Source organism: Rhinoderma darwinii, chromosome 8 (genome assembly GCF_050947455.1).
Source record: "Rhinoderma darwinii isolate aRhiDar2 chromosome 8, aRhiDar2.hap1, whole genome shotgun sequence".
Classification (NCBI taxonomy): domain Eukaryota; kingdom Metazoa; phylum Chordata; class Amphibia; order Anura; family Rhinodermatidae; genus Rhinoderma; species Rhinoderma darwinii.
The window spans coordinates 114131843-114145599 of record NC_134694.1 but is presented as its reverse complement, the minus strand read 5'-3'; the positions used below and the strand labels follow the sequence as shown (position 1 = coordinate 114145599).

Genomic DNA, 13757 nt, shown 5'->3' with positions numbered 1-13757 from the left:
CAAAAACAGGTCACCAGACGCGTGATCGATTTAGATTCATTTTAATGACGGGTAACGGGGCGACTGTACAATACTTCGTGCCTTCAGCAATATTTACAATTGAAGAACGGACAAATCTAAATGTTCTTCTACTTTGACGTTAGGTGGTGAACGCTTTGTAGAAAATATCTGCCCCCGCGAAGGATTCTGTGCAAAAAAGGGTTAAGGCCGTGTTCACATCAAACTATCGCCCTGTTTTACGTAAAGCTGCGACGTACCCCACTGTATATGTGCCCAGAGGGAATAGTCATCTATAGGCTCCAATTGTAAACAATACCGCGTGGTAGACTCTACTGTATATAGTCTAATGTGCTTGTCCGTACCTTATTATGCGGAGTCCGGACTGCGGGCAGAAGGACAATATTTTGGCCTCAGTCGAGCGAATGGAGCCCTATAGATATGCGAAGCTTCTCCCAGCGTACATCACAAACAAGATGTGAACAAGGCCTAAGATGGTGTGAATAGGGACACAAAACCAGTGCCACACCTGTCCACAGGTTGTATGTGGTATTGCAGCTCTGCCCCATTCACCGCAATAGTCAAGCTGCAATACCAAGCACAACCTGTGGACAGGTGCGGCACTTTTTTTTTGGGATGAACGCGGCCATGTTTTTCTAGTCCCGGAAACCCCTGTAATGTGTCAGGGACCCAGGATATTTACTCTGCACCCTAAAGATCAGGGGTCATCAGGCTCCCCATCTGTGGTGTAACTACTCCTCCCAGCATGTTATGACAGTCTACATTACGGATACAATACTATAAACCACGGCATGCTGAGAGTTGTAGTTTTGAATCAGCTGGAGATCTGTAGGTTCTGGGAGATGTAGTCACCAGGTCATGTATTGAGGATTTCCTTTCTATTGTAGAGATTATTTTATTAGTGTCGCTGGATCTGTAGTTGTCCTGGGGGTTGGAAAACCCTCAATATCTGACCGGTGAGTAAAAGGCACGCGAGAACCATGGAGCCCGTCGTCCTGCCTGATGAGGAACCAATGCCCGCGCCCCAAGAAGTAAAATGTTAATCCTTAGATGCCATTTGACTGCCAGGCGTGCCGGGGCTCCGCTCACCCCATGTTTGGGGCATGGATCTGATGTATACAGCTGTACATCAATATATAAGGTAACAACCCTGTCCTGTAAACCTTCTCATAGGTTTCTACATGGTCCACGGGAAGAAGGATACGTATACCTCAACCCTATGGCCGTTTGGAGCCGCCACTTACTGTGGAGCGATATCCTCATGTCTAAGGTTCCCTTCCCCCAAATGTGGGGGACGTCGATTTTTTTTGCACCAAAAACAGGATTAGATCCAGTCATGGGAAAGAAGGCAAAACTTTCCCAAAATTAACAGAGAACTGTAATACAGCCTGATGGGTGGTCCACATGCTGGATGTGACCATCCAAGGCTCAGGACTGTGGTCTGCCAGTGCATGCTGGGAGTTGTAGTTCCTACAGTGGTTGCAGATACAATATTGTTAGTATTCATTTCTCTGACCGAGGTCACATGGAGCAATCTCTAGATCACAGAATCCAGCTAAGACTTGCAGAATCCAGTTACACTGTTGGCCTCTAGGGGGCCGTATAAACCAGAGGAACCTTCTATACACATCTTTATGGTTGAGAAACTGGATCCCAGACATCACGAGGTTACATTCATTACGGAACGGCAGATCGGAGAATGATACAATCAGGAATACCGCATTTATATTTGCCCTTGACGGCCATTTTGAAATCTATCCCACAGGGGGCCGGGCGGAGTTACAAAAAGTCAGTATATAGCCGGCCTGCGGTGGAGTAAAGAAAGCGACTGCCGCTCTGGACACACAAACATACTATAGTAAAAGTTCCTCTAATCCGGCATTCAATAGTCTGGCAAAGGACTGGAAGAAGAACTTCCCAAAACTAGAGAGACGGCTGAGCCGAGACATCCAGTAAGGAGCTTCCTACATGTTATCTACCCTTCGGCTGTGTTCACACGGCAAATGGCAGAGAATCGGAGGCAGAAATCAGCGCCTGACCCTCAGATCTCTGCCCTGGTTTTGCAGTAAAAGCGGCAGCGTTCGGGTGTGTTCACACGCTGTGTTTTCAGATGTTTTTCGGAGCGTTTAAAAACACCTTAAAAATGGAAGCTGAACGCCTCCAAACTGCCCATTGATTTCAATGGGAAAAACGGCGTTTCGTTCATACAGGGCATTTTGACCGAAATGACGGCATTTAAAAAACCGCCCCGTAAAAAGAAGTGCATGTCACTTCTTGAGCCGTTTTTCATTGTGTCAATAGAAAAAACAGCTCCAAAAACGTTTGATGTTTTAAAAACGGCTGAAAATCAGAGGCTGCTTTCCCTTGAACACAGCTCCGTATTTTACCGCCATTTTTTTCTTTAGCGTGTGAACATAGCCTTACTGAACGTAGGACTAGCACGTATCAGCCTGCGGTTTCCCGACGCTTGCCGAGGAAACCACACCAAAAAGTCAAACGTCCGTTAAAAATTCCGCCCAGAAAAAATGACACCCCATATAAAAGTTTTCCTATCGAAAACATTGGGAGGCTTATTACTTGCGCTGGAGTCAGCGTGAAAATTCTGCTGTGTGAACAAGGTCTTAGAGTTAAAGGGGTTCTCCGGGCATTTCATATTGATGGCCTGTCCTTAGGTGGGAGGCCGACTCCCAGGACCACCACCGATCAGCTGATTGATGAGGCCGCAGCATTCATTGCCACAGCCTTTTCTCAGCCCCATCAGAAGTATACGGAGCCGTGCCTGTAAACTGTGAAGAGGCCGCGGCGACGAACACAGTGACCCCATCATTAAACTAATTGTCGAGGGTCCCAAAAGTTTGACCCCCACCAACCTGATCTTGATGAGCTATCCTAAGTGAAGTCCATCAATATGAAATGCCCGGAGGACCCCTTTACGTTTTCTATACTTTTGATAATCCAGCGGTCACCATTAATGCCAGATTATAGGACCGTCTCCCGATACATCACGGAGCCGCTGCGCTGTCATTGTGTCATCGTCCAGTGGAAAATTCTGCAACCACCTCAGAAGATTTAAGACATTTCACAGAAGATGAGAGAAAACATTCAGTATCAGTACAAGGAGCCGACATGTCCCGGAATCTGACAGATTGTATTCATATATCCAGCATCAAAAAAAAACAAATTTCCCCAAAAAACCAGGGTGCAAATACTTACAAATGTATAAAGTTTTAACAGTTACAGATGTGACTCGGGGAGGAAATACATCAAGTGCCCATAGAAAAAGATATGATTGGATGAAATTTGGGGGAGTGTGTGGTGGGGGGGGGGGGGGGGGGGGTAAACGTATAAAACCGTCTGGAGGGTCGAGGAGTGAAGAGCGGCTCATATGGCAGAGCCTGGAGTGTGATACATGGCTAAGGCCCCCTGCTGGCGAGCGACATGAACTGCAGCCTCACACGCTGATCAGCCAGAGGAAAAAGAATGCAGCAATGATGAGGAAGAGAGAGTCAGGCAGTCCGAACATCCTTCCCTGGGGGAGTCCAGTGTCTACAAGATGAACAGAAAGAAGAGAATAAATCTAAGCGGGTCTGAAGGCGACCAGTGAATGATCACACCCAAAAATCCTATCCAAGTGACCACAACAAACACTTCCCTGCCCCCACATAGGAGTCCAGAGCCAACCTGACCCAGGACACATTTCAGGATCATATACAAATTATTTCTACATTTTCTGACACGTCTTAATCTTTTCTGTGAGATTCCAGCAAGGCAAGCGTAATCTAGTTTGAAATGACAGGTTACATCGTAATCTCGCGAGATTACACTTGCCTTGCTGGAATCTCACAGAAAAGATTCAGAAGTGACAGGATTCTGAATACACATCTCGTCCTGGCTGGAGGTAATGTATATTCACTGTCCGGACACTGCAGTAATGTTATAGTGTGTTTATGTGGCTGCACATAGTGATATAGCTATATCGCTATCTGCAGTGTAAATGAATGGAGAGAAGTGTATGACGCTGATTGGTCACTGATTGGTCAGCGTCATACATTCCTCTGTACAACGCCCACTTGGTCTAAAGTAAAAACACGCCCAGTTGGTCATTAAGAAACTCATTAGCATAAAGTTAAAAATCGCTCATAAAGTGGTTTAAAATAGATCGTTTTTCGAAATAAAAAGCATTACTGTCACCTACATTACAGCGCCGATCTCCTTATATAGGAGACAGGGCACTTATAATGTGGTGACAGAGACTCTTTAAGGCCGGAATTAAATTAACCATTTTATGGCATTATCAAAGTGCATACACATTAATGGTCAAGGCAGAACTAATTAAATGCGATCGTTCTGAAAGTATCTGCTCCGCCATTTCTCCTTAACACTGGATTTTAACATATGATCGATCTATGGATGCAGCCACGGACGTACAGCGCTGTGGTATAGGTCAGTGCTATATAAGCAATGAGAAGTATAACTAAACAAATGCACAATGTGTCACATTACACACCGGCGCCACCAAGTGGCCACATCACACTGGTGAAGAAAGTTTCTTATGACCTTGACGGTGCTATAAAGGGGCCGATGTCTAAGGCCTCATGCGCACTTCCGGGCGCCGTTGAACGGCCGCTAATGACGGTTCCGTGAATCACGGACCGCACACGGGTGGCTTCCGTGTGCAGCCCGTTGTTTCACGGACCAAATCAATGCAAAGGCCGAGACTGTTCCGTCAACAACGAGCAGGAGTAGGACCTGCACTACTTTTGACGGAACGGTCGCACGGTTCCGTTAAAACAACAGAGGTGTGCATGGCGCCATTGAAATGAATGTATCAGGGTGCTATCAGTTAAAAAAAACGGATAGCACTCTGACGAAAAAAACGGACACAGACAGCCGTGGACTGTCACCCGCATTTGTGGGCCGTGCTCACATTATAAAGTATGGGAGCTCGGTGTGGGTAATTTCTACGGCTCAGACACAAGTCCGTGGGACATAAAAATGAATGGATCAGTATTTGCGGATCACAATTATGGTCGTGTGTGGGATTTAAGGGTCTGTAAATGAACCGTAAGGAGAAGTTCGGGTTAGAAGAGACGGAGCATCAGCCGCAAGTGGCCCAAAACGCGTCCACGTGTGGTGGTGAATGGCAGCACGATTTTACAGGTGTTACAATCACAATGATATGGCCATTCACTATGGCATGTGGGCGTAGTTTTGGCCACGCGTGGCTTCCCCTCCGTGTCTTCTCAGAATAGTAAGTGCCCTGTAGGTTATTTACCGGGATTACGGAGGTGAAGTCGATCCCTCCAGATGGAGAACTTACCTGCACGAGGCGCTGACTGGAAATCATTAGTGTTAAAGACTGTAGTAAAAAAGCCAAAAGGGAAAGCTCCGATGCCGAAAGACATATGGAAGCCGGTATCTGTGAACCCCGGGACTCCCTGCAACACGGACAAATGTGCAATTAATAAACTTCACATCCGAGAGGCAACGACAGAGCCCCATATAAAACCTACGAAGAAATAAACGGGAAACGTCCTAACCCCTCCAAGAATAAACCCGATTTCCATAATGGAGGGAAGAGCTTTACTGGGCCGTCCGCTATAGAGCGAGAAAAACAACGAACACTGGTGCAAGTAACGTCCATATCGTCGCCGCCGCAGCGCCCTCTACCTGTTGACAGTACAATTACACTACAGATCTGTAAAGAACTTCCTTGTGATTTTACATTTCCCTGAATTGTTCTATATAGAGAATGACCCCATGTAAGACTTCACAAAACTCTGGCGCTAAAGCCGTGCTCATCCGCATGCAGATACGACCTAGAAACTCACATGGTTTATACCCATCATACAAATCTGTGCCCGGGGCACGTCTAAGCTAAATGGCAGCCCATGAGGTCACGTGACAGCCACATCTATCAGAGCGCATGCAGGTTTAGATGTGGCGGACTTGGCGAGTGCTCCGCATCATGTGAACGACCTACCCCTCCTGCTCTGTCCTCTGGTTCTGGCCTCTGTCCCGGAGGTCTTGGCGGAGTCTTCAACCTGAAAAAAAAAAATAATGGGAAAATGAAAGATGACGCCGGTGAAGGTCGGAATATTATTACTGATCCTCTCTGATGTGGGTCTGTGTAAGGTTTAGGGTCAGTTCACACGCGGCAGATTTAGTTGCAGAAGTTTCTACGGCTGAAAATCGGTTCCGTTCATCTAGATGTGGTCGTTTCTGCTGCAGGGGCCGGGATTGCTGCAATCAGGTGAATAAAAACGATTTTCAGTCGCAGAAATGTATGCAACATAAGTGACCTACACCCTTACAGGCCAGTAATGCTGCCCCCTACAGGCGGGGGTACATTTCAAGGAAACGGCTACTTCTGCACAATTTACAGCTCTCCAGAGTTACAATCCACAGAAAACATTGAGTAACTTTGCCATTTTCTTGCTTTACAGGTTTTTTAAATTTAAGTTTAAACTCAGATTGGTTTCCTGTTACCAGAGAGAAGTGCATTGTGGGGCTGAGCTGTTAGATCACATGTCTGACAGCTGGGTGGAGCTAAACTACTGTCCGTTACCAAGGGCAACCGGCAGAATTTTGAAAGCAGCAATGTATACGAATGGAGAAAACATGAAATAAGTCAAAATCAGAATAAAACAGGAAAACAAAGCAATTTTCAAAGTTATTTTACTTTTTTATATAGATTTAGAATGTGAAATATTGTGGCCCTAAAGAGAGTCGGGCTCCTCATGAATCTTCACCTGGGGTCCTGCTGATTAGAGTCCCCTCTGCCATAGATTGGGATCACATTCTCGCAGCTGATCCTCGCCTTACACACAGGACACTCCTGACGCTCGGGACGAGTCTCCAACCACTGAAAAGAACAAATATGAGGAGTACGCAAAAAAGAACGAGCAGCTGTATCAAGAAACTTGTAGCGCAGCCATAAAAAGCCAAATATAATCAAGAAGAATATTATATGGTCGTCCAGGAGACCGGGACTGGATCATGGCCTTCTCATTATTAGGCCATGTTCACACAGGGCAGATACGCTGCGTAAAAGTACACATTGTATCCGCCACGTGTGCCGCAGGGAATTACGACCTGGAAAGCCGCACCAAACTGTGGTACAGTTTTCTGGCCGAAATAACCACTGCGGAAAAGTACAAGAAAAAAAAAAAAAAATGGATACTTACCACGGCGACCCGTCCCTCCGACGTCCTGACATGACGCTCTGCAGCCCTAGGGTGACGTTTCATCCAATGTGACCGACATCTTCCATTTATTGCAGGTTTTCCCTCCCTACTGAATTCAATGGGGAAATCCCGCAACTAATAAGCAGCGTTTATGCAAATACAGTTGACACGCTGCGGAATAAAACCCGCTCCTATAATGACCCAGAATTCATGTGATTTCGATATTATTTCATGTCTGTGTGACGTCTCCTGTCTCGTGACTAATGGCTGCAGGTGACATCATGAGAGGGATTGTGAAATGTTACGCTGAGCTCCAGGCGGAGGCCACATAATATTCTGTAACTCACGGGGGAGGGGTCCTAAGTTTAATGCTGATTTTGATAACTTGATCATGCAGAGCTCTCAAAACCTAAAAATACTCTATAAAAGGCCAAAAGTATTTGGACACCCTATAAATGGAGTTCAGGTGTGTCCGCCACACCCATTGCAAACAGGTGCAAAAAATTAAACATACAGCCGTGTAATCTCCATAGACAAACATTGCTAATGGCATAGGTCAAACTAAAGAGCTCACTGACTTTACACGTGGCACGGATATAGGCTGCCACCTTTTGCAACAAATGAGTTTGTGAAATTCTGTTCTGCCCCGGTCACCTGCAAGTTATTATTATCGGCTAGATCTGCCCCGGTCACCGGTAAGTTATTATTATCTGCTAGATCTGCCCCGGTCACCTGTAAGTGTTATTATCTGCTAGATCTGCCCCAGTCACCTGTAAGTTATTATTATCTGCAAGATCTGCCCTGGTTACCTGTAAGTGTTATTATCTGCTAGATCTTCCCCGGTCACCTGTAAGTTATTATTATCTGCAAGATCTGCCCTGGTCACCTGTAAGTGTTATTATCTGCTAGATCTTCTCCGGTCACCCGTAAGTTATTATTATCTGCTAGATCTGCCCCGGTCACCTGTACGTTTTATTATTATCTGCTAGATCTTCCCCAGTCACCTGTAAGTGTTATTATTGCAAAAGTCTTTAGGAGTAACAACAGCTCAGGCTCAAAACAGTAGACCACGCAAACTCACAAACCGCTGCTGCCAAGTGCTGAAGAACATGGCATCTAAAAATTGTTGTATCAGTCACTACAGAGATCCACACTGACTAACATCAACACCAGAACTGTGAGTCCAGAGCTTCATGAAATGGGTTTCCATGGTCGCTGCACATAAGCCTGAGATGACCATGTACAATGCCAAGCGGCTGCTGGAGTGGTGCAAAGCAGCCACTGGTCTGTGGAGCAGCGTGTTCTCTGGAGTGATGAATCACTACGGTCTCACTATCTGGCGGGCTGATGGAGGAATCGGGGTTTGGTGAATGCCAAGAGAACGCTACCTACCGAAAGGTGTAGTGCCTACTGTAATATTTGGTAGAGGAGGGATAATGGACTGGGGCTGTATTTCATGGTTTGGTTCCTTATTTCCAGTGAAGGGTAATATTACAGTTACAGAATACAGAGATTTGACACAACTGTAGCTTCCAACTTGTGGGAACAGTTTGGGGTTCGGCCCTTTTCTGTTCCAACATGACCGCGCCCCACTACACAAGGTCTATAAAGACATGTTGGTGGGCTGGTTGTTTGGTTGTCTGGTTTGTTGGGGGGGGGATTTTGGTGTGGAAGAACTTGACGGGCCGCACACAGTCCTGACCTCAACCCCATCCAACACCTTTGGGATGAACTGGAACGGAGATTGCAAGCCAGGCCCCCTCCCCCAACATCAGTGTCTGACCTCACAAATGATCTTCTGGATGACTGGGCAAAAATTCCCACAAACCCCCTCCATGGTTTTGGAATGGGAACTCCAATAACGGGGTAAAACTACGTTCTATAATTTCTCCCATCCATTGGTTGAACATGTGCCTTTTGCTCATCTCATTGACAAACCACACAGTCAGCGTCTCCTCAGCATGAAAAGGCCGATAACAGGGAACAATACACTGCATCTAAAAGCTGTAAACATAGATATGACTAGACTACCATGTCTTCCCTTTATATTTTGAGTATCAGTAGAGATTGCTGTCAAAGTTGAACTAGTTGGAGCAACAACATCCACTGAAAACGTCTTCCTGAAGTGCTGATCAGAGAAGGGAACGTCTACGGTCTGTAGGGAAACAAGACTGCCGGGCCAGACTACACAGGGTTTGTTTGTAGTCTGTTACCATAGGGACACATAGGTCTGCATAGAAGCTGCATACAGAAAACAGTCGGAGATATTTAATCAAGGCTATTTGTGAAGTTGCTTCATTTTTGTTATTTTATATGTATTGGAGCAATAAAAGTAATTGGTTACAAGTCTGTACATAGAATAAAGGCCCTATTACACCGGCTGATAATTGGCCGATGCAGTGAGACATCATTGATCGGCGCTCGTTTGCTCTTGTCGCATGGAGCTACGGATGGGGACGAGAGGTCGTTACTCCGATCGCTCATCCCCATACATTATTATCATGTCGACAGTGCGTCTCAGTTTACACACCAGGATGTGCTGCCGACAACCATATTTTACTTTTTTAAAACGATACGATCGGCAGATGAACGAGCGTTTTCTCAATCACCTGCTGATCGCTGCCTTGTTTACACATTCTACATACGCTTGTCTGCCGGATAATCGCCCAGTGTAAAACCCCCTTAAGAGATTTTCCGTTTATACATTGACAACGTGGTCTCAATTCTTACCTTACGGGATTCTTCTCCATTTTATAAGTCGCTGTGACCTGCTAATCCCCGCCTCCGGCTAATTACCGCATCGGCGGCGTCACTATGGACAACCCAGCACCGTGTGGGGGGGGGGGGGTCAGCATTGACGACACATCACGGTGTGCAGTAAACAGCTGGCGGCAGGGATCAGCGGGGCCTGAATGGAGAAATTACTTCAAGTAATTAAAACATGTATTTTGTGGTCTCATGTTTTTTCCCAGAAAAAAAAAAACTCTTAAAAAATAAAGGCGCTACCCATTTGCATTCACACCCTTATTGATACACAGAATATCAGCTGTGACCCATTCGCTCTCTGTTATCAGCCAGGTTAGGCTGATAACAGTGACCTGAGTGGATGAATGACGAGAAGTCGTGTGTGCACAGAAATGAGAATTTATCTGAATTATCAGGAGTCTCTGCACTTTCACTGCTGCCTTGGCACGACGCACACACCAGAGTTGGCAGAGTAGATCCCGCTTGGCATGAAGTCCGGCCGCTGCTAAAATTATTATTAGAAATGACCTTAATAAAACAAAGTGACTTCTAGTAATAAAATGTATTCTTTTCCTCCATATCCCTGGAGTGCGGATGCCACTTCTCCTTCCTGTTGGGCAGCGCGTCTCCAGTAACTTTATGTACTTTGTACGGATCGGCTGCTGAACTTCCACCTCTGATATAGTCGGCACATGGAAAATCCGGTCATTACCTTTTTGGTATTGGATTTTGCAGTTTGTTCTGGAAACCATCAACAAGCAGGAAGACAGCAACTGACCGATCTTATGGCTTGGCTGGATACTCAGGACAGCGCAATATACCCATGAATCTCAGTCTTACCAATTCAATTGGGCAATGTTCCTGCTTGGCCTGTACCAGGGTCCTCCGCGGCATCTTTGTTTTTTTAGTGCGACCCACGGCCCAAACATAGAAGAACAGTACAAAGATCTCAAAATACTACACAAAAGCACATGACAAAATAACAGGTATGTCAACAGCAGCTTGTTGATGGTTTCCAGGCAGCAGCCTCTACATACACTGTTAATAAAGGTGTCATGTCATGAATGTTCTGCTGATGGCCGCACATTCCCCGTGTCTGCCCTGTAGAGTAAATCCTAATAATAATACGCACAACGCAGTCAATGAACATCATTCCCTTATATACACGCTACATACGAAAGACACACGTGTGATGTAATGACAAACATGGATATAAAGACACTTACCTGATGGAGACAAGGCCAGCTGTAGAAGAAAAACAAACATGATCAGTAACGGCGTCTACATCTCTACCAGACATCTGTGTGAGGAGCGTCCTATAATCCAGAACATCTGATAATCCGGCACCTATCAGCTCCCAGATAACTCTGGAATAAAATACTGTTCATGGTTATATATAGAATATACAGAGAAGGGGGTTATATATAGAATATACAGAGAAGGGGGTTATATATAGAATATACAGAGTAGGGGGTTATATATAGAATATACAGAGAAGGGGGTTATATATAGAATATACAGAGAAGGGGGTTATATATAGAATATACAGAGAAGGGGGTTATGTATAGAATATACAGAGTAGGGGGTTATATATAGAATATACAGAGAAGGGGGTTATATATAGAATATACAGAGAAGGGGGTTATATATAGAATATACAGAGAAGGGGGTTATATATAGAATATACAGAGAAGGGGGTTATATATAGAATATACAGAGTAGGGGGTTATATATAGAATATACAGAGAAGGGGGTTATATATAGAATATACAGAGAAGGGGGTTATATATAGAATATACAGAGTAGGGGGTTATGTATAGAATATACAGAGTAGGGGGTTATATATAGAATATACAGAGTAGGGGGTTATATATAGAATATACAGAGTAGGGGGTTATATATAAATATATACAGAGTAGGGGGTTATATATAAATATACACAGAGTAGGGGGTTATATATAAGTATATACACAGAGTAGGGGGTTATATACAAGTATATACATAGAGTAGGTGGTTATATAGAAGTATATACAGAGTAGGGGGTTATATATAAGTATATACAGAGTAGGGGGTTATATATAAGTATATACACAGAGTAGGGGGTTATATATAAGTATATACACAGAGTAGGGGGTTATATATAAGTATATACACAGAGTAGGGGGTTATATATAAGTATATACACAGAGTAGGGGGTTATATATAAGTATATACACAGAGTAGGGGGTTATATATAAGTATATACACAGAGTAGGGGGTTATATATAAGTATATACACAGAGTAGGGGGTTATATATAAATATGTACAGAGTAGGGGGTTATATATAAGTATATACAGAGTAGGGGGTTATATATAAGTATATACAGAGTAGTGGGATATATATAGAACACAGAGTAGGGGGTTATATATAAGTATATACAGAGTAGGGGGATATATATAGAACACAGAGTAGGGGGTTATATATAGAATAGATAAAGTAGGCGGGTTATATATATATATATATATATATATATATATATATATATATATAGGGGGTTATATATAGAATGTATAGAGTAGGGCAGAGGCGTCACTAGCACCGGACCTCCGGGGCCCCCAAGCCCCGCATCTTTGGTCCCGTGTCCCGGATGACTGCCACTACATTGGTCGCGATTGCTCGGCGGAGTTTCACTTAAAGGACTTTCAAGTTTGTCGAATGGTTTAGTTTCGTCCATAGTGGCAGCCATTGGATAACACGGTCACATGACTGACACTAGGGAGGGGATGTCAGACTGCACAGCTGACGAGGGGTTAATGGAGGCGGGGCAGAGGAATTTAGGTTCCTGGAGTTCTCCTTTAAGGGCGACCCCTAATTCCAGCATTGTATAATTTACAGGGGAGACACGATATTGCTGGAGAACCGCGTACAGCACGATAATCCCTGTCAGTAAGGGCGAGTGTGACCTGACTGACACTCACCAGTATAAATGTCCACACACACTGACCACCGGCTCCCGAGCAGTCTCCAAGCAGATATTACATTCATAGGCCACACCGGGGCTGCCAGCAGCCGCCGCCATGGCAACCGAGAGACCGGAACCTAGCCGGTGCAAAGGCGGAGCATAACGGGAGAGGTCGAGCAGCTGATTGTAGAAGACTATAACCCAACCTGACATCTGATTGGTCAAAATTACTTCACATCATCATCGCAAACATTCATTGGACAGGCTTTGCACCGCCTCGGTTGTTTGATGCAATCGGGTATAAGCTCTGAAAGAAAGCGCTGATTGGTTGGAGGGAGTAACTAACGGCAATAAGTGGGCGGGACAGCTGTCTGTCAAAAGCGAGTCGCGCCCAGTTTATGTGTATTACATAATCACATGGCTTACAGACGTGACGAAATATGTTTTTTTTATTCGAATAACTTTATGGACACAGATTAAAAGTTACAATGAACAAATCTTGTTTGTAAACAAAGCCTAATATTAACTCTTTGAGGATTGAGACCATTTTGACGAAGTTGGGAACCTGAAGAATTTTAACATTTTGCCTCTTTACATTCTTCCAGTCATAACTATTTGGGTCCACAGAGCTGCTGTATGAGGCATCGTTTAGGGTACATTTACATGAGTTGCTTTTATTTCACGGTTTTCGTCACGACTGAAGTTATCGTGTCAAAACTGCTCTATTTTTGTATAGTCTTGAACATGCAAATCTTGCACATCCTCATTGGATTTTTCCACTTGAAAATTCCACCCCGTGAACATAGCCTAAGGGTCCATGCACCCGTTCCAGTTGCGGTGCGAATATAACCGCATAGAAAAACA

The 13757-nt window shown here is 44.7% G+C and overlaps 1 protein-coding gene across 1 annotated transcript; it reads right to left on the bottom strand.

Moving 5' to 3' along the window:
* Nucleotides 1–1632: 1632 nt before the first annotated feature.
* On the bottom strand, nt 1633–13145 carry RNF5 (ring finger protein 5). Its single transcript, XM_075836469.1, has 6 exons — nt 12910–13145; nt 11177–11195; nt 6771–6883; nt 6002–6062; nt 5339–5456; nt 1633–3564 (listed from the first exon to the last, which is right to left on the bottom strand). Exons 1-6 carry the CDS (start codon nt 13104–13106, stop codon nt 3470–3472), a joined length of 603 nt encoding a protein of 200 aa, XP_075692584.1. The 5' UTR covers nt 13107–13145; the 3' UTR covers nt 1633–3469.
* Between the last annotated feature and the right edge of the window lie 612 nt (nt 13146–13757).